Source organism: Oncorhynchus clarkii, chromosome 19, assembly GCF_045791955.1.
Source record: "Oncorhynchus clarkii lewisi isolate Uvic-CL-2024 chromosome 19, UVic_Ocla_1.0, whole genome shotgun sequence".
NCBI classification, from domain to species: Eukaryota; Metazoa; Chordata; class Actinopteri; order Salmoniformes; family Salmonidae; genus Oncorhynchus; species Oncorhynchus clarkii.
Genome location: NC_092165.1, coordinates 8,350,709 through 8,373,208, shown reverse-complemented (window position 1 = coordinate 8,373,208; position 22,500 = coordinate 8,350,709). Strand labels below are relative to the sequence as shown.

At 46.4% G+C, this 22,500-nt stretch overlaps 1 protein-coding gene across 1 annotated transcript in view; it reads right to left on the bottom strand.

Moving 5' to 3' along the window:
• LOC139375531 (protocadherin-7-like) overlaps window positions 1-17,786 on the bottom strand; it is an 83,293-nt gene extending 65,507 nt beyond the window's left edge. Inside the window, exons 1-5 of the mRNA XM_071117361.1 lie at window positions 16,948-17,786; window positions 15,691-16,242; window positions 14,762-15,358; window positions 14,152-14,671; window positions 3,083-3,859 (exon numbers count right to left, since the gene is read on the bottom strand). Of these exons, the coding sequence (XP_070973462.1) occupies window positions 3,083-3,859; window positions 14,152-14,671; window positions 14,762-15,358; window positions 15,691-16,242; window positions 16,948-17,786 (3,285 nt within the window). The remainder of the gene's footprint in view (window positions 1-3,082; window positions 3,860-14,151; window positions 14,672-14,761; window positions 15,359-15,690; window positions 16,243-16,947) is intronic.
• Between the last annotated feature and the right edge of the window lie 4,714 nt (window positions 17,787-22,500).

Genomic DNA, 22,500 nt, shown 5'->3' with positions numbered 1-22,500 from the left:
TCGGGATTTAAATCAGCTAAATGACAAGGAGTAGGCTACAGTGATCAACCAAAAGGTAGGCGGTAGTTTCATATGAATGGTGTTGTTGTACAGAGGGGAGAAAAATAGCCTAAATTACCCTTGCTACTTTAGTTAGCTAGCTGGCTAACTCAGATGGCTACTTTAGTTAGCTCGCTGGCTAACTCAGATGGCTACTTTAGTTAGCTCGCTGGCTAACTCAGATGGCTACTTTAGATAGCTCGCTGGCTAACTCAGATGGCAACTTTAGTTAGCTGGCTAACTCAGATGGCTACTTTAGATAGCTCGCTGACTAACTCAGATGGCTACTTTAGTTAGCTCGCTGGCTAAAAGCACTCACAAACTTCTACAGATGCACAATCGAGAGCATCCTGTCGGGCTGTATCACCGCCTGGTACGGCAACTGCTCCGCCCACAACTGTAAGGCTCTCCAGAGGGTAGTGAGGTCTGCACAACGCATCACCGGGGGCAAACTACCTGCCCTCCAGGACACCTACACCACCCGATGTCACAGGAAGGCCATAAAGATCATCAAGGACAACAACCACCCGAGCCACTGCCTGTTCACCCCGCTATCATCCAGAAGGCGACGTCAGTACAGGTGCATCAAAGCTGAGACTGAGAGACTGAAAAACAGCTTCTATCTCAAGGCCATCAGACTGTTAAACAGCCACCACTAACATTGAGTGGCTGCTGCCAACACACTGACTCAACTCCAGCCACTTTAATAATGGGAATTGATGGGAAATGATGTAAAATATATCACTAGCCACTTTAAACAATGCTACCTAATATAATGTTACTTACCCTACATTATTAATCTCATATGTATATGTATATACTGTACTCTATATCATCTACTGTATCCTTATGTAATACATGTATCACTAGCCACTTTAACTATGCCACTTTGTTTACATACTCATCTCATATGTATATACTGCACTCAATACCATCTACTGTATCTTGCCTATGCCGCTCTGTACCATCACTCATTCATATATCTGTATGTACATATTCTTTATCCCCTTACACTTGTGTCTATAAGGTAGTAGTTTTGGAATTGTTAGCTAGATTACTTGTTGGTTATTACTGCATTGTCGGAACTAGAAGCACAAGCATTTCGCTACACTCGCATTAACATCTGCTAACCATGTGTATGTGACAAATAAAATGTGATTTGATAACTCAGATGGCTACTTTAGATAGCTAGCTGGCTAACTCAGACGGCTACTTTAGTAAGCTAGCTGGCTAACTCAGATGGCTACTTTAATTAGCTCTCTGGCTAACTCAGATGGCTACTTTAGTTAGCGCGCTGGCTAACTCAGATGGCTGCTTTAGATAGCTCGCTGGCTAACTCAGATGGTTACTTTAGTTAGCTCGCTGGCTAAGTCAAATGGCTACTGTAGCTAGCTGGCTTCTTTAAAACTTTCTCTCTCTATTTAGCTCGCTGGCTAACTCAGATGGCTACTTTAGTTAGCTCGCTGGCTAAGTCAAATGGCTACTGTAGCTAGCTAGCTTCTTTAAAACTTTCTCTCTCTCTCCGTGTCACACACACACACACACACACACACACACACACACACACACACACACACACACACACACACACACACACACACACACACACACACACACACAGTCTAAGCGTAGACACAAAGACACATATCAAGTTGAAGAGACAGACACACCCCCCTCTCACCCAGCAATAAGCCTGGCTAAATGGAGTCTGCTGTTTGACACGAAACACGCACACACACCACACACACAGACAGCAGGACACAGTCACACTGCTTACAGGCTTACCATGCTGACACACACACTGGGTGTACTACTTTAAGTCTGAAAACATCAGCAAAAGCCAGCTTACAATGCAACAAGGAAAAAAGACAGACGGAGAGAGAGAGAGAGAGAGAGAGAGAAAGAGAGACCACTAGTCAGTCCTATTATCACCACCACTAATCAGTCCTATTATCACCAGTCAGTCCTATTATCACCACCACTAGTCAGTCCTTATATCACCACCATTAGTCAGTCCTATTATCACCACCACTAATCAGTCCTATTATCACCAGTCAGTCCGATTATCACCACCACTAATCAGTCCTATTATCACTACCACTAGTCAGTCCTATTATCACCACCACTAATCAGTCCTATTATCACCACCACCAGTCAGTCCTATTATCACCACCACTAGTCAGTCCTATTATCACCACCACTAGTCAGTCCTATTATCACCATCACCAGTCAGTCCTATTATCACCCCCACTAGTCAGTCCTATTATCACCACCACTAGTCAGTCCAATTATAACCAGTCAGGCCTATTTTCACCACCACTAGTCAGTCCTATTATCACCACCACTAGTCAGTCCTATTATCACCACCACCAGTCAGTCCTATTATCACCACCACTAGTCAGTCCTATTATCACCACCACTAGTCAGTCCTATTATCACCAGTCAGCCCTATTATCACCGCCACCAGTCAGTCCTATTATCACCAGTCAGTCCTATTATCACCACCACTAGTCAGTCCTATTATCACCACCACTAGTCAGTCCTATTATCACCGTCACTAGTCAGTCCTATTATCACCACCACTAGTCAGTCCTATTATCACCACCACTAGTCAGTCCTATTATCACCACCACTAGTCAGTCCTATTATCACCAGTCATTCCTATTATCACCACCACTAGTCAGTCCAATTATCACTAGTCAGTCCTATTATCACCACCACTAGTCAGTCCTATTATCACCACCACTAGTCAGTCCAATTATCACTAGTCAGTCCTATTATCACCACCACTAGTCAGTCCTATTATCACCAGTCAGTCCTATTATCACCACCACTAGTCAGTCCAATTATCACCAGTCAGGCCTATTTTCACCACCACTAGTCAGTCCTATTATCACCACCACTAGTCAGCCCTATTATCACCGCCACTAGTCAGTCCTATTATCACCACCACTAATCAGTCAACTGTGGTGGATGGGTAACCAGGCCAGCCCAGTTGAGCTCAGTTCAGTTTGTGTCAGTAGAATAACTGAATCAGTCCTACCTGTTTGCTGTACTTATTCCCCGTTTGGGATCCATACTCAGAACACTGGTCTGACCCCAGAGACATGGCATCAGCGTTCCCACTTCCACCACTACCACTGGACCCTCCAGACCCCACGAAGGTGTTAGAGGGGGGCAGCTCCTGTACAGCCTGGTGCTTTTTCCCCTCGGCTGGGGGGCTGTAGGGCTGGAGGTGCACCGCGGGGAGCGGCGAGCTTGACTTATAATGCCTGGCCAGATCTGGGCTCGACTGGTGATGCCTGGCGCCCATGCGTGGGCTCCCGGGGTCTCCGTCCACCGCGCAGTACCTCGCCGCCAACCTCTCGCTGGCGCTGCTCACGTCCTCGTCGTCATCGTCGACGTTGGCGACGTGGTGGTGGTCGTTGCCGTGGCGACGGAGCCCGTTGACCGTGACGACGCCACTGTAGAGCGGCCGTTCAGTTTTATTACCGGCTCCTCCGGCTCCTCCGGCGCCTCCGTTCCGTTTGTCCCTGCGGGGCTTCCGTCCGCGGTCCAACGTCCCTCCCCTGGTTTGTGGCACGGCCGGTTGAGGGCTGAAGAAATCCTCTTCCGGTTCTTTCTTCCCGGCCTCGTATCCGTTCTTGCCCTGGGCGCCGCACTGGCGCGCCATCACCACTAGGAGGATGACCAGGATGACTGCCGCGGCGCCCGCCAGGACACCGATGGCCACCGAGAGGCGCTGTTTCCCCAACGCTCGCTCGCTGTCGGGGTCGCCCGCGATGTCCAGGTAGAGAGGGGCGGCCAGACTACGAGCCACCTAGGGAGAGGGGTGGTGGGTGGGAGGGGAAATCAAATCATTCAAGGGTTTAAGTAGAGAAAAGCAGAAACTGTAAATCACTACTCTGTCCTACAAAGGCAAAACGCAATAACTACCAATTTGGTCAAAAACATTTTGATCTGCTGTGATGGCCAGGGTATATTGTCTGATGAATGTGGTATTTAGCTTCCTGACACAAGAACAAGGCAGTTGATCAGAACATCTCGTGGAGTCTGTCTAGACAGAAAAAAGACTTTGAAGTCAGATTTTGCAGTAAAAAGAAATGACGTAGTTACTGCGTTTTGCATTAAAACGTCAGACTGAGTTGACTACAAGACAGCCAGAGAAAGAGGGGGAGAAAATCAATATATTTACATATCACGATATTATTTCGGACTATATTACATCAATATATCGAACTGTAAAAAAATATATAGAGAAAATTTAACAAAATGCTAGGTAGCGTTAGTCAGCAGCTGTAGCTAGTCGGCTGTAGCTAGTCCGGCTGTACCTAGTCGGCTGTAGCTAGTCGGCTGTAGCTTGGCCGGCTGTAGTTAGTTCGGCTGTAGCTAGTCCGGTTATAGCTAGTCCGGCTGTAGCTAGTCGGCTGTAGCAAGTCGGCTGTACCTAGTCGGCTGTAGCTAGTCCAGCTGTAGCTAGTTGGCTGTAGCTTGTCCGGTTGTAGCTAGTCCGACTGTACCTAGTCCGGCTGTAGCAAGTCGGCTGTACCTAGTCGGCTGAAGCTAGTTGGCTGTAGCTAGTCGGCTGTAGCTAGTCTGCTGTAGCTAGTCAGCTGTAGCTAGTCGGCTGTAGCAAGTCGGCTGTAGCTAGTCCGGCTGTAGCTAGTCGACTGTACCTAACCGGCTGTAGCTAGTCCGGCTGTAGCTAGTCCGGCTGTAGCTAGTCGGCTGTAGCTAGTCGGCTGGTGGTAAGTATGGTGGTAATATGATATGATGAGGTCCCTCAGTATGGTGGTTTATGGTATGGTGATAATATGGTATGGTGATAATATGGTATGGTGATAATATGGTATGGTGATAATATGGTATGGTGTTAATATGGTATGGTGATAATATGGTATGGTGTTAATATGGTATGGTGGTAATATGGTATGGTGATAATATGGTATGGTGATAATATGGTATGGTGATAATATGGTATGGTGATAATATGGTATGGTGGTAATATGCTATGGTGATAATATGGTATGGTGATAAGAGACATGGTAAGGTCAGTACTGATTAGAGAGATGGTAAGGTCAGTCATGGTTAGAGACATGGTAAGGTCAGTCCTGGTTAGATACATGGTAAGGTACTAGCTAGTCCTGGTAAGAGAAATGGTAAGGTACTAATCAGTACTGGTTAGAGACATGGTAAGGTCAGTCCTGGTTAGACACATGGTAAGGTACTAACTAGCCCTGGTAAGAGACATGGTAAGGTACTAATCAGTACTGGTTAGAGACATGGTAAGGTCAGTCCTGGTTAGAGACATGGTAAGGTACTAGTCAGTACTAGTACTGGTTATAGACATGGTAAGGTCCTAGTCAGTACTGGTTAGAGACATGGTAAGGTACTAGTCAGTACTGGTTAGAGACATGGTAAGGTACTAACTAGTCCTGGTTAGAGACATTGTAAGGTCAGTCCTGGTTAGAGACATTGTAAGGTCTGTCCTGGTTAGAGACATGGTAAGGTACTAGTCAGTCCTGGTTAACAGCAGATCGACAGATTGTAGACATGGGTGATGGTACACTGTGAGTCCTGGTTAGAGACATGGTGAGGTCAGTTAGGGACTGGTCAGGGACATGGCAATGTCAGTAACAACATATCGACAGATTGTAGACATGGGTGATGGTGCACTGTGAGTACTGTTTAGATACCCAACAGATGGAAATGGGGTCAATCAGAGCAGTGAGTTAGGATAGGTGTCCGTGTGTGTGTGTGTGTGTGTGTGTGTGTGTGTGTGTGTGTGTGTGTGTGTGTGTGTGTGTGTGTGTGTGTGTGTGTGTGTGTGTGTGTGTGTGTATGTGTGTGTGTGTGTGTGTGGTGTGTGTGTGTGTGTGTGTGTCTGTGTGTCTGTGTGTGTGTGTCTGTGTGTGTGTAACAGGGTCAGTCAGAGTGGTTAGGATACAGGATGGTCGTAAGGCAGCATAGATTCCCAATATGGACAATAAATACACAGTAGCTACATACGGAGAGACCCATTACACACACACACACACACATACACACACACACACACTAGATACACATTTTAAGGACTAAATCAATGTTCTATTTAGTGCTGTTAAGGCTGGGAATTACAATCATAAAATATCCACTTCCCATTGAGTGGTGTGTGTGTGTGTGTGTGTGTGTGTGTGTGTGTGTGTGTGTGTGTGTGTGTGTGTGTGTGTGTGTGTGTGTGTGTGTGTGTGTGTGTGTGTGTGTGTGTGGGTGTGTGTGTGTGGGTGTGTGTCTGGACGTGTTTAACTATTCTTATGGGGACCAGAATCGTAAACAAACTACAATTTGACGGACTGGGGAGATTTTGTTAGTCCCCACGAGGCCAAATGCTGATTCTAGGGGGTTTAAGTTTAGGGTTAGGAGCTAGGGTTAGTTAGTTTTAGGGTTAGGAGCTAGGGTTAGTTTTAGGGTTAGGAGCTAGGGTTAGTTTTAGGTTTAGGAACTAGGGTTAGGTTTAGGGTTAGGAGCTAGGGTTAGTTTTAGGGTTAGGAGCTAGGGTTAGTTTTAGGGTTAGGAGCTAGGGTTAGGAGCTAGAGTTAGGAGCTAGGGTTAGTTTTAGAGTTAGGAGCTAGGGTTAGTTTTAGAGTTAGGAGCAAGGGTTAGGAGCTAGGGTTAGTTTTAGAGTTAGGAGCTAGGGTTAGGAGCTAGGGTTAGTTTTAGAGTTAGGAGCTAGGGTTAGGAGCTAGGGTTAGGAGCTAGGGTTAGGTTTAGAGTTAGGAGCTAGGGTTAGGAGCTAGGGTTAGGAGCTAGGGTTAGGAGTTAGGGTTAGGAGCTAGGGTTAGGTTTAGAGTTAGGAGCTAGGGTTAGGAGCTAGGGTTAGGAGCTAGGGTTAGGAGCTAGGGTTCGTTTTAGGGTTAGGAGCTAGGGTTAGGAGCTAGGGTTAGCAGCTAGGGTTAGGAGCTAGGGTTAGGAGCTAGGGTTAGTTTTAGGGTTAGGAGCTAGGGTTAGGAGGTATGGTTAGGAGCTAGGGTTAGGAGCTAGGGTTAGGAGCTAGGGTTAGGTTCAGGGTTAGGAGCTAGGGTTAGGTTTAGGGTTAGGAGCTAGGGTTAGGAGCTAGGGTTAGGAGCTAGGGTTAGGAGCTAGGGTTAGGAGCTAGGGTTAGGAGCTAGGGTTAGGAGCTAGGGTTAGTTTTAGGGTTAGGAGCTAGGGTTAGGAGGTATGGTTAGGAGCTAGGGTTAGGAGCTAGGGTTAGGAGCTAGGGTTAGGTTTAGGGTTAGGAGCTAGGGTTAGGAGCTAGGGTTAGGAGCTAGGGTTAGGAGCTAGGGTTAGTTTTAGAGTTAGGAGCTAGGGTTAGGAGCTAGGGTTAGGAGCTAGGGTTAGTTTTAGAGTTAGGAGCTAGGGTTAGGAGCTAGGGTTAGGAGCTAGGGTTAGGTTTAGAGTTAGGAGCTAGGGTTAGGAGCTAGGGTTAGGAGCTAGGGTTAGCAGCTAGGGTTAGGAGCTAGGGTTAGGAGCTAGGGTTAGGAGCTAGGGTTAGGAGCTAGGGTTAGGAGCTAGGGTTAGGTTTAGAGTTAGGAGCTAGGGTTAGGAGCTAGGGTTAGGAGCTAGGGTTAGGAGCTAGGGTTTGTTTTAGGGTTAGGAGCTAGGGTTAGGAGCTAGGGTTAGCAGCTAGGGTTAGGAGCTAGGGTTAGGAGCTAGGGTTAGTTTTAGGGTTAGGAGCTAGGGTTAGGAGGTATGGTTAGGAGCTAGGGTTAGGAGCTAGGGTTAGGAGCTAGGGTTAGGTTTAGGGTTAGGAGCTAGGGTTAGGAGCTAGGGTTAGGAGCTAGGGTTAGGTTTAGGGTTAGGAGCTAGGGTTAGGAGCTAGGGTTAGGAGCTAGGGTTAGGAGCTAGGGTTAGTTTTAGGGTTAGGAGCTAGGGTTAGGAGGTATGGTTAGGAGCTAGGGTTAGGAGCTAGGGTTAGGAGCTAGGGTTAGGTTTAGGGTTAGGAGCTAGGGTTAGGAGCTAGGGTTAGGAGCTAGGGTTAGGTTTAGGGTTAGGAGCTAGGGTTAGGAGCTAGGGTTAGGAGCTAGGGTTAGGAGCTAGGGTTAGGAGCTAGAGTTAGGAGCTAGGGTTAGGAGCTAGGGTTAGGAGCTAGGGTTAGGAGCTAGGGTTAGGAGCTAGGGTTAGGAGCTAGGGTTAGGAGCTAGGGTTAGGTTTAGGGTTAGGAGCTAGAGTTAGGAGCTAGGGTTAGGAGCTAGGGTTAGGAGCTAGGGTTAGGAGCTAGGGTTAGGTTTAGAGTTAGGGAAAATATGATTTTGAATGGGACTGAATTATGTGTCCCCACAAGGTTAGTTGTACAGAACGTGTGTGTGTGTGTGTGTGTGTGTGTGTGTGTGTGTGTGTGTGTGTGTGTGTGTGTGTGTGTGTGTGTGTGTGTGTGTGTGTGTGTGTGTGTGTGTGAATGATGAGTAGGGCATTTGAATCCTCTTGTATGTTCCATTATTAAATAGAATACTTGAACCACATGTTAATAATGTAGTTAATACTTGAACCACATGTTAATAATGTAGTTAATACTTGAACCACATGTTAATAATGTAGTTAATACTTGAACCACATGTTAATAATGTAGTTAATACTTGAACCACATGTTAATAATGTAGTTAATACTTGAACCACATGTTAATAATGTAGTTAATACTTGAACCACATGTTAATAATGTAGTTAATACTTGAACCACATGTTAATAATGTAGGTAATGTAGTACCACATGTTAATAATGTAGGTAATGTAGTATCACATGTTAATAATGTAGGTAATGTAGTATCGCATGTTAATAATGTAGGTAATGTAGTATCACATGTTAATAATGTAGGTAATGTAGTATCACATGTTAATAATGTAGGTAATGTAGTATCACATTATTATCAGCATCGCTGACGCTGCTTTTTACTGCTCTCTGCACCACCACTCTGACAAAGTAGCACTCCAGATATACAACATGCACACATTATCACTAAAACTCAATAAAACAGATTTACACATTATCCCTACAACACGCAATATATCAGATTCACACATGATCACTAAAACACTCAATATATCAGATTAACACATTATCACTAAAACCCTCAATATAACATTCACACATGATCACTAAAACACTCAATATATCAGATTCACACATTATCCCTACAGCACTCAATGTATCAGATTAACACATTATCACTAAAACCCTCTATATAACATTCACACATTATCCCTACAACACTAAATATAACATACACACATTATCACTAAAACACTCAATATATCAGATTAACACATTATCACTAAAACCCTCAATATAACATTCACACATTATCCCTGAAATACTCAATGTAAGATTAAAATATTATCCCTAAAACCCTCAATATAACATTCACACATTATCACTAAAACACCGCTAAAACACTCAATATAAGATTCACACATTACCCCTAAAACACTCAATATAAGATTTACACATTATCCCATCTCTCTCTTGTTCAAGAGGTTTAATTTGCAAGTTAACGTAACACAGTTTGAAAAGCAATTTGCCCAAGTCACACTAAGGTCCTGCTCCATTGTTTTACAATACAATACATCACATTGTCTCTATTGTATTGGTTCATGAGTTTATAACGGTGGTTGGTTTGACTGTTCAATTGTTTCACTGTATTACATTCAGCAAATAACATTTAAAAAAAGGAATCCCTGGAAAACAGTGGCAACTGTTATGGTGTGGACTATCCTGGCTAAATAAATGCAATACAAGGATATCATTGACTGGACTTGGTTAGGATAACTGTCTATTGTTTTAGTAGATTATATTGTATTGGTTCATGAGTTTATATCATTGACTGGACGTGGTTAGGATAACTGTGTATTGTTTTAGTAGATTATACTGTATTGGTTCATGAATTTATATCATTGACTGGACGTGGTTAGGATAACTGTGTATTGTTTTAGTAGATTATACTGTATTGGTTCCATTCATCTCCTCTTCTCTGTTCCATTATATCGTTCTTATGTTGCCTGGTTCTGTTCCCCTCTGTTCTCCTCTGTTTTCTGTTCTCCTCTGTTCTCCTCTGTTCCCCTCTGTTCTCCTTTCTCCTCTGTTCCCCTCTGTTCTCCTCTGTTATCTGTTCTCTGTTCTCCTTTCTCCTATGTTCTCATCTGTTATCTGTTCTCCTCTGTTCTCCTCTGTTCTCCTCTGTTCTCCGTCCTCCTCTGTTCTCCGTTCTCCTCTGTTCTCCGTTCTCCTCTGTTCTCCGTTCTCCTCTGTTCTCCGTTCTCCTCTGTTCTCCCCTGTTCTCTGTTCTCCCCTGTTCTCAGTTCTGTTGTCATCTGTTCTCTGCTCTGTTCTCCATTCTGCTCTCCTCTGTTCTGTTCTCCTATGTTCTCATATGTTATCCTGTGTTCAATGTTCTTCTCTGTTCTGCTCTGTTCTGTTCTCCTTTCTCCAATGTTCTCCTCTGATTTGTTATCCTCTGTTCTCTGTTCTTCTCTGTTCTTTCTCCTTTGTTCTGTTCTCATCTGTTCTCCTCTTCTGTTCCCCTCTGTTCCTGTCTGTTCTGTTCTCCTCTGTTCGGTTCTCCTCTGTTCGGTTCTCCTCTGTTCTGTTCTCCTCTGTTCTCCTCTGTTCTCCTCTTCTGTTCCCCTCTGTTCTGTTCTCCTCTGTTCGGTTCTCCTCTGTTCTCTGTTCTTCTCTGTTCTTTCTCCTTTGTTCTGTTCTCCTCTGTTCTGTTCTCCTTTCTCCCCTGTTCTCCTCTGTTCTTCTCTGTTCTTTCTCCTTTGTTCTGTTCTCCTCTGTTCTTCTCTGTTCTCCTCTGTTCTCCTCTTCTGTTCCCCTCTGTTTCTCTCTGTTCTTCTCTTTTCTCTCTCTCTCTTCTGTTCTGTTCTCCTCTTATCATTTCTGTTCTGTTCTGTTCTTCGCTGTTCTGCAGTCTTCTTCTGTCCCATTCACATTCTGCTGAGCATGCCTCTAGCACACTGTGTGTGGGTGTGTGTGTGTGTCTCTGCTATGTGTGTGTATGTGTGCATGCTAGGTGTGTGTATATGCGGCATGTGTGTGTGTGTGCATTCCTGCAATCCTGTGGGTGTGTCTCCTTGTAAGTGTTCAACAGGAGAATGCAGCACTACCACTTTAGCTCTAGCAGTGCCTCATCATCCATCCTGACACATCTCTCTCGCTCTCTCTCCCTCCCTCCCTCCCCCCAGCTCCCACAGGAGTCTTCCGCTCTGCTGCACCAAGGTTTGTACTGCTTAGCTTTAAACACCAGAACCGTTTCACTGTGCAGGTAGTGCTGTGCCTCTCTTGATATCGATACAATGAATAGCTAATGGTGTAGCTTTAGTTAGCGGTGTATCTTTAGTTAGCGGTGCAGCTTTAGTTAGCGGTGTATCTTTAGTTAGCTGTGTTGCTTTAGTTAGCGGTGTATCTTTAGTTAGCTGTGCTGCTTTAGTTAGCAGTGTAGCTTTAGTTAATGATGCTGCTTTAGTTAGCTGTGCTGCTTTAGTTAACTGTGCTGCTTTAGTTAGCGGTGTAGCTTTAGTTAGCAGTGTATCTTTAGTTAGCGGTGCAGCTTTAGTTAGCGGTGTATCTTTAGTTAGCTGTGTTGCTTTAGTTAGCGGTGTATCTTTAGTTAGCTGTGCTGCTTTAGTTAGCAGTGTAGCTTTAGTTAGCGATGCTGCTTTAGTTAGCTGTGCTGCTTTAGTTAACTGTGCTGCTTTAGTTAGCGGTGTAGCTTTAGTTAGCGGTGTTTCTTTAGTCAGCGGTGTAGCTTAAGTTGCGGTGTAGCTTTAGTTAGCGGTGTATCTTTAGTTAGCTGTGCTGCTTTAGTTAGCAGTGTAGCTTTAGTTAGTGATGCTGCTTTAGTTAGCTGTGCTGCTTTAGTTAACTGTGCTGCTTTAGTTAGTGGTGTAGCTTTAGTTAACTGTGCTGCTTTAGTTAGCGGTGTTTCTTTAGTCAGCGGTGTAGCTTTAGTTAGCTGTGTATCTTTAGTTAGCGGTGTAGCTTTAGTTAGCGGTGTAGCTTTAGTTAGCGGTGTAGCTTTAGTTAGCGGTGTATCTTTAGTTGGCGGTGTTGCTTTAATTGCGGTGTAGCTTTAGTTAGCTGTGTATCTTTAGTTAGCGGTGTAGCTTTAGTTAGCGGTGTAGCTTTAGTTAGCGGTGTAGCTTTAGTTAGCGGTGTAGTTTTAGTTAGCTGTGCTGCTTTAGTTAGCTGTACTGCTTTAGTTAGCAGTGTAGCTTTAGTTAGCGGTGCAGCTTTAGTTACTGGTGCAGATTTAGTTAGCAGTGTAGCTTTAGTTAGCGGTGTAGCTTTAGTTGCAGTGTAGCTTTAGTTAGCGGTGTAGCTTTAGTTAGCGGTGTATCTTTAGTTAGCGGTGTATCTTTAGTTAGCGGTGTAGTTTTAGTTTGCGGTGTAGCTTTAGTTAGCGGTGTAGCTTTAGTTAGCGGTGTATCTTTAGTTAGCGGTGTATCTTTAGTTAGCGGTGTAGCTTTAGTTAGCGGTGTAGCTTTAGTTAGCGGTGTATCTTTAGTTAGCGGTGTATCTTTAGTTAGCGGTGTAGCTTTAGTTGCGGTGTAGCTTTAGTTAGCGGTGTATCTTTAGTTAGCGGTGTATCTTTAGTTAGCGGTGTAGTTTTAGTTTGCGGTGTAGCTTTAGTTAGCGGTGTAGCTTCAGGGACAGGAGTTATTCATTACCTTGTGACCTAAACATGAAACACCCTGGGCCCTTGTTATGGCTGAAAACTAAGGAGAACTCCAGATCCAAGTTGAAGCCTATAACAAGGGCACAGAGTTATGCCTGGGACAGGTTCAGTTGCAACGAAAAGAACCGTTTGATTGCAATAGAATGGTAGAGTGGAACCAGAACACAATAGAATGACAGAATGATTCTATGGAACAATGGATTGTAATGTGTTGGAAGCATGTTGAAATCTAAAACTCCTTGACATTGCACCATAGACAGTTTGGTTTGACTGGAACAGCCCAGCAGAGCACAGCTCTCGATATATACAGTAATGGACTAGAAGGATATCAAAGTTTAATGGTCACAGACACAGATATGAAGACGTTATCTGTGTTACTGCCTCCATCGCACAAGGATTTCTCTCTGACAGTGGAATGATGCCAAAGGGGTGTGTGTGTGTGTGTGTGTGTGTGTGTGTGTGTGTGTGTGTGTGTGTGTGTGTGTGTGTGTGTGTGTGTGTGTGTGTGTGTGTGTGTGTGTGTGTGTGTGTGTGTGTGTGTGTGTGAGGGAGAGAGAGTGGTGGAAGGATGCCAAAGTGATTAGTGAATGAAATGTCAACGCAGCAGAAAATGACTCAACTATGTTTTTTTTTTATCAGTAGGAGTCACAAGTTGGCCGTTGAGAAACCAGATGGAAATGTTTCTTCATAGCCAGGAGTTTTCCTAACCCTGTAACTTGTACCAGGAGAAACTCTGGACCGCAGTTTCATGTGTCAACTCAGACCTTGACCTGGGGTCTCCCTAACTTAAACGTCTTTATTCTATCCCAACACTAGCACACCTGATCAAACTAATGAACTAATCATCAAGCCCTTTGAGCAGTTGAATGAAGTGTGATAATATGTTGATTCGATCCATCCATTTGTCTGCCCTCTATTGCTCTGGTCTGGTCTACACTGTTCTTATTAAAAGATGAAATGATGTCCCACTCTGAGCGGCCCCATTCCGTTATACCATTCCGTTGTTCCATTCTAATTTATTCCATTCTATTGTTCAATTCTAATTTATTCCATTCTAGAATTCCATTTTCATTTGTTCTACTGTTCCATTCTAAGTTGCTCTAATCGATCCCTACCATTCCATTATAGGCTGGTGCATTGCATTGGCCCATTCTAAGCTATTGAGCAGGAGAAGTGTAAATATAGCCTGTATAGAACAGTAGGGCCTTAACAAATGGACTCAATGTCACCAAAGTCAGAACGAAATAGAGTAGAGTAGAGGTATGCATGTACAGTATGTACGAATCTCAAATGGCAACCTATTCCCTACACAGTGCACTACATTCGACCAGAGTCAATGGGGCGGCTGGTCAAAAGTAGTGCACTTCATAGGGAATAGGGTGCCATTTAGGACAGACCCAAATTCATATTCATAATTACCTGTGCGTCCACCAGTGTAGCGTTGACCAGACTCTCGTTGATGAAGACGTGGACCAGCGCGGTGGCGCAGAGCGATGGCTCTCCACTGTCGTTGACCCTGACCACCAGGCGATGCAGCCCCCTGTGTCTCCTCTCTAGGGGCTCTGCCACGGTGATCACTCCACTGGCCAGGCCGATCTCAAACAGCCTGAAGGGGTTCCCTCCTACCAGGGAGAAGCGCAGGTCAGCGTTGCGGCCAAAGTCCGAGTCCGAGGCGGCCACGGTTCTGACGATGGTCCGGGTGGAGGAGGCCGGGGGGAGGAGGGTGTAGGAATCGTTGGTGGGCGAGGTCACGGAGGGGGCGTTGTCGTTCTCATCAGTTACGATGAGGGAGACTGTCGCCGTGGCGGAGCGAGGCGGAGCCCCGCCGTCGATGGCCCGGACGCGGAAGGTGTAGGTGGAACGACGTTCCCGGTCAAAGGCCACGGAGGAGAAGATCGTCCCTGTGTTGTTCTCTATGGAGAATGTGTCTTCACCTCTTCCTCCTCTTCCTCCTCCCTCCGCTCCTACTCCCTTGTTCTTCTCCCCTGCTCCTCCTCCCTCCACCTCTTCTCCTTCTTCTTCCTCCATCTCTACGAAAAGACTCAGCTCCGCGTTCTCACCCTCATCCGCGTCTGTTACCGTTACCATGCCGACTGGGCTGTTGGCAAGGAGGTTCTCCTTCACGTAGAACGTGAACACTTCCTGGACGAACTTCGGAGTGTTGTCGTTGCGGTCGGTCACCATGATTACCACCGTGGCCGACCCCTGCAGCGAGGGGAATCCCTTATCCCTGGCGATCACCTGGAACTCGTACCTCTCCCTGACCTCCCGGTCCAGAACCCCCGTTGCACGGATATCCCCATTATCAGCATCAATATAGAACAGGCCGTTAACGGACGGATCCAACGAATACACAATCTCTGCATTCTTTCCGGAATCGGCATCCGCCGCAACCACGGTGACCACACGCTCGCCTGGTTGGTTGTTCTCGGCAAAGTGGACCTCCACCACGGCCTGGGCGAAGGCAGGAGTGTGGTCGTTGATGTCCACTACCCTGACCATGAGAGAGCTGTTGCTGGAGAGAGACGGGGAACCGGAGTCGACTGCCACGATGGTCACGCTGTACTCTTTGGTGGCCTCGTAATCCAACAGGGCCGACGTGTGGAGGAAATACTTCTTACGGTTTCTGAGGAAACAAGGTTAAATATTAACGTAAAATTACAAAGAAAGGAATCAATATAATTACTTCCTGCTGTGGAAGGAGAGTTAAATTGCAAAATCTAAATATAGAACATTTTGAATTTATATGGCTCAAATTAACATATATTGTGTCTGAGATTTTTGTGATTTTCAACTAAACGTAGCTAGCTGTCAGGTTAATATTAAGGTGCTGTACGTTGATGCTCCAATACTATTTCAGCCTCTCGGTGCGCCGTGCTAGAATACTCTGAACTTTACTTTAAAAATGAAAATAAAATAAACTCTAAACAGATCAATATGGAACTGTTTTCATCTCACCTGTCGAAAGCGTCATCCGCGGGCAGTGGCAGGAGCGCCGTCTCTCCCGCTGGTTTCAGGGTGAACGGTACATCCCCGACCACCGTACAGGTTACCGCTCCGTTCTCCCCCTGGTCCCGGTCTGACACCTGAACCAGCGCCACCGGCGTGTCCACCAGAACATTCTCCGGTACCAGCGCCACTCCATCCCTCACCAGAATCCGTCCGATCTTCCTGATCTCCACGACCGGAACGTTGTCGTTCTCATCCCGGACCACCAGGACTACGGTCGCCCGGTCGGTGCGCGGCGGCTGACCACGATCCCTTGCCGTGACCGTGAACCGTAACTGGGCCACTTCCTCCCGGTCAATCCTGTGGAGGACGCTCAGCCAACCGGTAGCCTCGTCCAGTCGGAGAAGACGGCGGACAGATTCCGTGGCAGCGCCGAAGACGTACTCCACCTGTCCGTTGACGCCGACGTCGCGGTCCGACGCGCGTACCTGGAGGACGGGGGTTCCGGGAGGCGCATTCTCCGCCATCTCGGCCTCATAGATGGCTCTCTCGAAGCGCGGGCTGTTGTCGATAAAGAAATACCATGTATTTAGAAGATAACATTGTTTGTGCTTTTCAACCTAATTTAGCTAGTGATGCTTTATACTAATTTAGCTAGTGATGCTTTATACTAAATTAGCTAGTGGTGCTTTATACTAATTTAGCTAGTGATGCTATATACTAAATTAGCTAGTGGTGCTCTATGCTAATTTAGCTAGTGGTGCTCTATGCTAATTTAGCTAGTGGTCCTCTATGCTAATTTAGCTAGTGGTGCTTTATACTAATTTAGCTAGTGGTGCTTTATACTAATTTAGCTAGTGGTGCTCTATGCTAATTTAGCTAGTGGTGCTTTATACTAATTTAGCTAGTGGTGCTTTACATTAATTTAGCTAGTGGCGCTCTATGCTAATTTAGCCAGTTGTGCTCTATGCTAATTTAGCTAGTGGCACTTTACATTAATTTAGCTAGTGGTGCTCTATGCTAATTTAGCTAGTGATGCTCTCTGCTAATTTAGCCAGTTGTGCTCTATGCTAATTTAGCTAGTGGTGCTCTATGTTAATTAATCTAGTGTTTCTCTATGCTGATGCTAATATTCCAGCTCTTTAGTGTAATATGTAAACCAATCCAACTTTTTAGACAGTTTCCTCTCCATTAGTCAGCACCTCACCTAACATTTTTGGTTGTGCCTCAGCTCATGTTTTTCACTAGACTACGTTTTCATCTTACCTGTTGTCGTTGACATCGGTGATGGCGACACGGAGGAGAGCCTGGGAAGAGCGAGGAGGGTTGCCACCGTCCCGGACCCGTAGAACCAGCTCATACGAGTCGCGTGCTTCACGGTCCAGAGGGCCTTTCACGATCAGCTGTGGTTGCTTCTCGCCGTCGGGCGTGTCGGCGACCTGGAGCTCAAACACACTGCTCCTCACACCTCCTCCTGCACCTCCTCCGTTGTTATCCAATGCTCCTCTCCTCCTATCCCCTCCTCCTCCTGTTCCATCCGCTCTTCCCATTGGCCCTCCGGCTGCTCTCCTCGCTGACCCCAACCCTGACCCCGCCGACCCGGAAGAGCTGCCATCTTGAATCAGCTCATAACGATCAATCCCATTGCGCCCGAAGTCGCGATCCGTCGCCGTGGGTAACAGATACAGCGTGCCTATTGGACGGTTCTCCTCGACAGATAATGTCAGCACCGACGACGGAAACGAGGGAGTGTTGTCGTTGATGTCGGTGATGACCACACGGCCCTCAAAGAGATCCACCCAACTCTGGAGCGGACCAATCACAGACACTTCGAAGTCCAGGAAACACTCGTTCTCATCGAAGATCATCTGACACTGGGACAGCTTCTCCCGGTCAATCCTCCGCTGCCCGGTAGTCAGCTCCCCGGTAACGTTATCAATCTTGAAGAACTCCGAGCCGCTCTCTAGGGCGAATGTGACATCTCCGGAGCCGGTGCCCGCGGACAGGCCGAGGTCGGCAGCCACATTGCCGATCATAACGTCTGCGGGGCCCTCCTCAGCCACCCGGTAACGGAGAGCCGAGTCAGCGACCGGGAGCTGAGTCATCGTTAGTAGGAGAAGGACTAGGAGGTGGAACAACTCCCCCGGTCCAGTTAGCGTTACCGAGCAGGAGAACACTGCTCCACCACAGACACCTACCCCTGTCCTCCGCATGGCTCCCGCCTTTCCTCTCCCTCTCTCTCTCTCCCTCTCTCTCTCTCTCTCTCCCTCTCTATCCCTCTCTCTCTCTATTCCTCTCTCTCCCTGTCTCTTTCCTCTCTCTCTCTCTCTATTCCTCAGTCTCTCTTTCCTGTCTCTGGGGATCTATATTTCTACCTTTCCCTCCTTCTCTGTCGTTAATGTGTCTATCTGGGCTGTATATCTTTGTTCCCTCTCTTTCTCTCACTCTTCCACCCTCTCTCTCTCCCCCTCCCTCTCTCCCCCTCTCTCTCTCTCTCTCTTGGCAGTTCCACTGCCTGGGGTACAGGAAAGCTTTACAGCACTCTAATAACACACTGCAGATCAGTCTCTCTGTCGTTAATGTGACTATCGGTTTCTATATCTCTGTTTCAGTCAGGATGTCTGTTTTCTCTATTCTTTTGTCTTTATCTTTATTGTTGAGGGTTTAAAAATAAACTTCCTCTAAGTCTCTCTGGGATGTTCAGAGCACAAAGATATCAGCAAATCCATCCAGCAAGAAGAGAGAAACCAAATCATCCACTCACGTTAATTAATCCACTTGACTCTCTCTCGCTCTCTCTTTTTATGATGGAGACGTATTCCGTTTCTCCCTCTCTTGAGGACTCTCGTATCAGTTATATTAGTCCGTTAGTAATTTCGCTTAATTCCGGTCGCGTTCCGGGGGACCGAGGGGGCTCTCTCGGCGGTTTTGACGAGTTGAAGAGAAACTGCAATGCAGCACTTCCACAAAGAAAACTGTACACGACTCTGTCTCGGGACCCCGAATCACTAATGTTGTGAAAAAATACTTACATCCACAAAGCGGAACACAATCGGTTCAAAAGTAAAGTATTTGATATCGTCCGGTAATCGTTTAGAGTTTAATTGTGGTTTCTTACCTCTCGCTCTCCGGTATGAGTCTGAACTACGCGTGTGTTTTTTCCCCGCAGTGAAGCAACGTGCCAAGCAGTTGGTCGAATGCCTTCACAGAACTTCACAAGACAATAGTGCTTTTCACAGCCACTTCTCGGGACGGAATAATAATCTAAACCGTAAACCGGAGCTCGCTCACATCAGCAACCCTTGTTTTGTTTTTTTTAAAAGGCAAAAGAGATCCCGAAGTCAACAAACCGGTCAATTATAATTCCTTGTGCGTTCGCGAGGATGTTTCGGTCATGAACCGAGAGAAAATGCGTGTTTTCCAAGAGTCCTGCATTCTATCGTTCATTCTCCACGCACGCCTTCTCTCTCTTTTTCTTTCTCTCACCTGCACGTTCTACTGCACTGCATGTGCGCGCGTGGCTTTCTGCCTGATCTGAAATGATGCTGCAGTCTCTCTCTCTCTCCGCCTCTCTCTCTCTCTCTCTCTTCACTGCAACATTTCCCTAGCCACGTAACTTGATCGTTCAGCTGAAACGGGAGAACGGAACGAGAGGCAGTGTTGTGTCGCTCACGGTGTTGTGCGTGTGTGTGTGTGTGTATCGGTAACAGACCTATCCTCCTCGCTGTCACACTGCACTAGATTCAATGTGGCGTTTACGCGGCTCAGGGTGGGATGAGATGAGGGGAATATCTTTATTCACAAAGAGGATGCAGGGAAGGAAGGGATATTGGTTGTCAGAGGAATATAATGGGAACGTATTCTGCACAATCGGCATTTTCTATTACTGTGTTGTACGGTTGCCAGCCAGCGTTGGACAGGCTACGGGACTAACGTAATAACCGGTACAAACACACACGTTTTTTAATAATGACTTAGACTTCTTTATCCAGTTATGACCACATCAGCTCATCTGAATGTCATCATTCATCCGGCGGCATGTGGTTCTCTGATGACGTCTCACAGTAACTTTAATCTCTCTGCCGCCAGCTATCAGATTTATACGAATAAACTATATGACCCCTGTGGCCAAAGGTCAAAGAGCAAACATATAGACTAATAATAATAATAATAATAATAAGGATATTATTTAAGAATTTATAGTAATATATATTTGCATTATACAAGATTAGGCCTGTAAAAGGTTAAGTATTATATTTTAATATTTTTTGTTTTATTTTCGTCAATATTTGAGTCAGTCGGTTAGAATCGATGCGGTATAGTTCTTCTTGTTTGGTTCAGTTGTTCCCTGTATAATATTGAAGTAGCTTTTTCTTTTGTCTGACTGCGGCACTAAAACACACACACACACGCACGCACGCACGCACACACACACACACACACACACACAATATATATATATATATATATATATATATATATATATATATATATATATATATATATATATATATATATATATATACTGAAGACGTTACAGCCACAGACTCTCTCTATCTCCGCGGGCTGACCCGCAGCACGCGCTGCTCGGTGAGCGCAATGCAGCAACCGGCTCCTCTCGTGCAGTGTACCGCTAGGCTACAGAACGCAACAAAAGGCGTCGCGGAGGGAAGAGGAGAAGGAGATAAAGCTTTACCTGCAGTACCTCTCTCTCTCTCTCTCTCTCTATGTCCTCCATCCCACCGCAACCACAATCCCAATGCCCCCTTCCCCTCCTTCCACCTCTCCTTGTTCCTTTCCCTTTAATTAAATTATACCAGACCGGGTCCAGTCAGGGCCGACAATGTTACCCCCAACCCACCAGGTTTCGGTCCGGAAGTGGGGGAAGGAGGGGGGGGGCTTCCCCGGTCTCCACTCCATTCATAACGCTGTGAGGGAGACGCAGGCCATGTACAGTATGCTGAGACAGCCGTTAAAGCGCGGCTCTGAGGGATGGGACAACATGGTAACTCGTCTCTCTCTCTCTCTCTCGCTCTCTCCGTGCTGCATTGGTAGCAGGAGGATTTGTGTGTTTAGCATTCCGGCAGCGTCGACACACGCTGCCTCCTCGGTGCTCCCGCGCCCTCTGTTGTTCGATCCGCATGTGACTTTGATTTCCGTTGAAATCAATCGGCGTCTGGGGGTGCTGGTGCTGAGTGTGTGTATGTCGCTCTGTTGTTCAGGGTGGTGATGATGGGGGGGCTTACATCGGGAATGCCTGATCTATGGTATAGCATTACTAAGCAGAATAAGCAACACGACACCACAACATCAACAAAGACACACAACAACAGACGAATGAATATAAATAAATGCACTACCGGTCATAAGTTTTAGAACAGTGTGCAAAGCTGTCGTCAAGGCAACGGGTCGCTACTTCGAAGAATCTAAAATCTAAAATACATTTTGATTTGATTAACACTTTTTTTTTTTGGTTACGACATTAATCCATGTGTGTAATTTCATGGTGTTGATGTCTTCACTATTATTCTACAATGTAGAAAATAATAAAATAAAAAAAACCCTTGAATGAACAGCTGTGTCCAAACTTTTGACTGGTACTGTATATATATATATTTAATATATTTTTTCATGTATTGCCTGGATCCACCTGGAAAAACTCTGGGCTCCATAAACTATATAAACTATATATTTGAGCATTCTGTTCGTTAGTCTGTTAATACAATTCAATCAATTTGTAAATGTCAGCGGTCAAGTTTCCAAGGTGCATCATATCAAAATGACTAAAGTCAAATGACTGAACAAATATCTGTTTTTAGGTTAAGTAGTAGGCTAAAGTAGTAGGCTAAATGATCTTCCACAGACGTTAGACAATACACTAATTTGAAGTGAATAATCTCTATAGAGAGAGAGAGGGAGGGAAGGGAGAGAGAGAGGGGGGGAGGGAGAGAGAGAGAGGGGAAGGGAGAGAGAGAGGGGGGAAGGGAGAGAGAGAGAGAGGGAGGGAAGGGAGAGAGAGAGGGGGGGAGGGAGAGAGAGAGAGGGAGGGGGAGGGAGAGAGAGAGAGAGAGAGGGAGGGAGAGAGAGAGAGAGGGGGGAAGGGAGAGAGAGAGAGAGGGGAAGGGAGAGAGAGAGAGGGGGGGGAAGGGAGAGAGAGAGAGAGGGGAAGGGAGAGAGAGAGAGGGGGGAAGGGAGGGAGAGAGAGAGATAGGGGAAGGGTGAGAGAGAGCGAGGGGAACTGACTATATGCCCCCCCCCTCCCCCTGTCTCTGTCCTCCAGTCACCTCCATAACTGACTATATGCCCCCCCCCCCCTGTCTCTGTCCTCCAGTCACCTCCATAACTGACTATATGCCCCCCCCTCCCCCCGTCTCTGTCCTCCAGTCACCTCCATAACTGACTATATGCCCCCCCCTCCCCCCGTCTCTGTCCTCCAGTCACCTCCATAACTGACTATATGCCCCCCCCTCCCCCCGTCTCTGTCCTCCAGTCACCTCCATAACTGACTATATGCCCCCCCGTCTCTGTCCTCCAGTCACCTCCATAACTGACTATATGCCCCCCCCTCCCCCCTGTCTCTGTCCTCCAGTCACCTCCATAACTGACTATATGCCCCCCCCGTCTCTGTCCTCCAGTCACCTCCATAACTGACTATATGCCCCCCCCTCCCCCCTGTCTCTGTCCTCCAGTCACCTCCATGATTGACTATATGCCCCCCCCCATCTCCATGTGTTTCTGGGTGTGAAAACTGTCTGTCACATTCCAGTCACTTCGTTATCCGTTTTCACTCCGTATAATGATGCTGATACACACACGCAC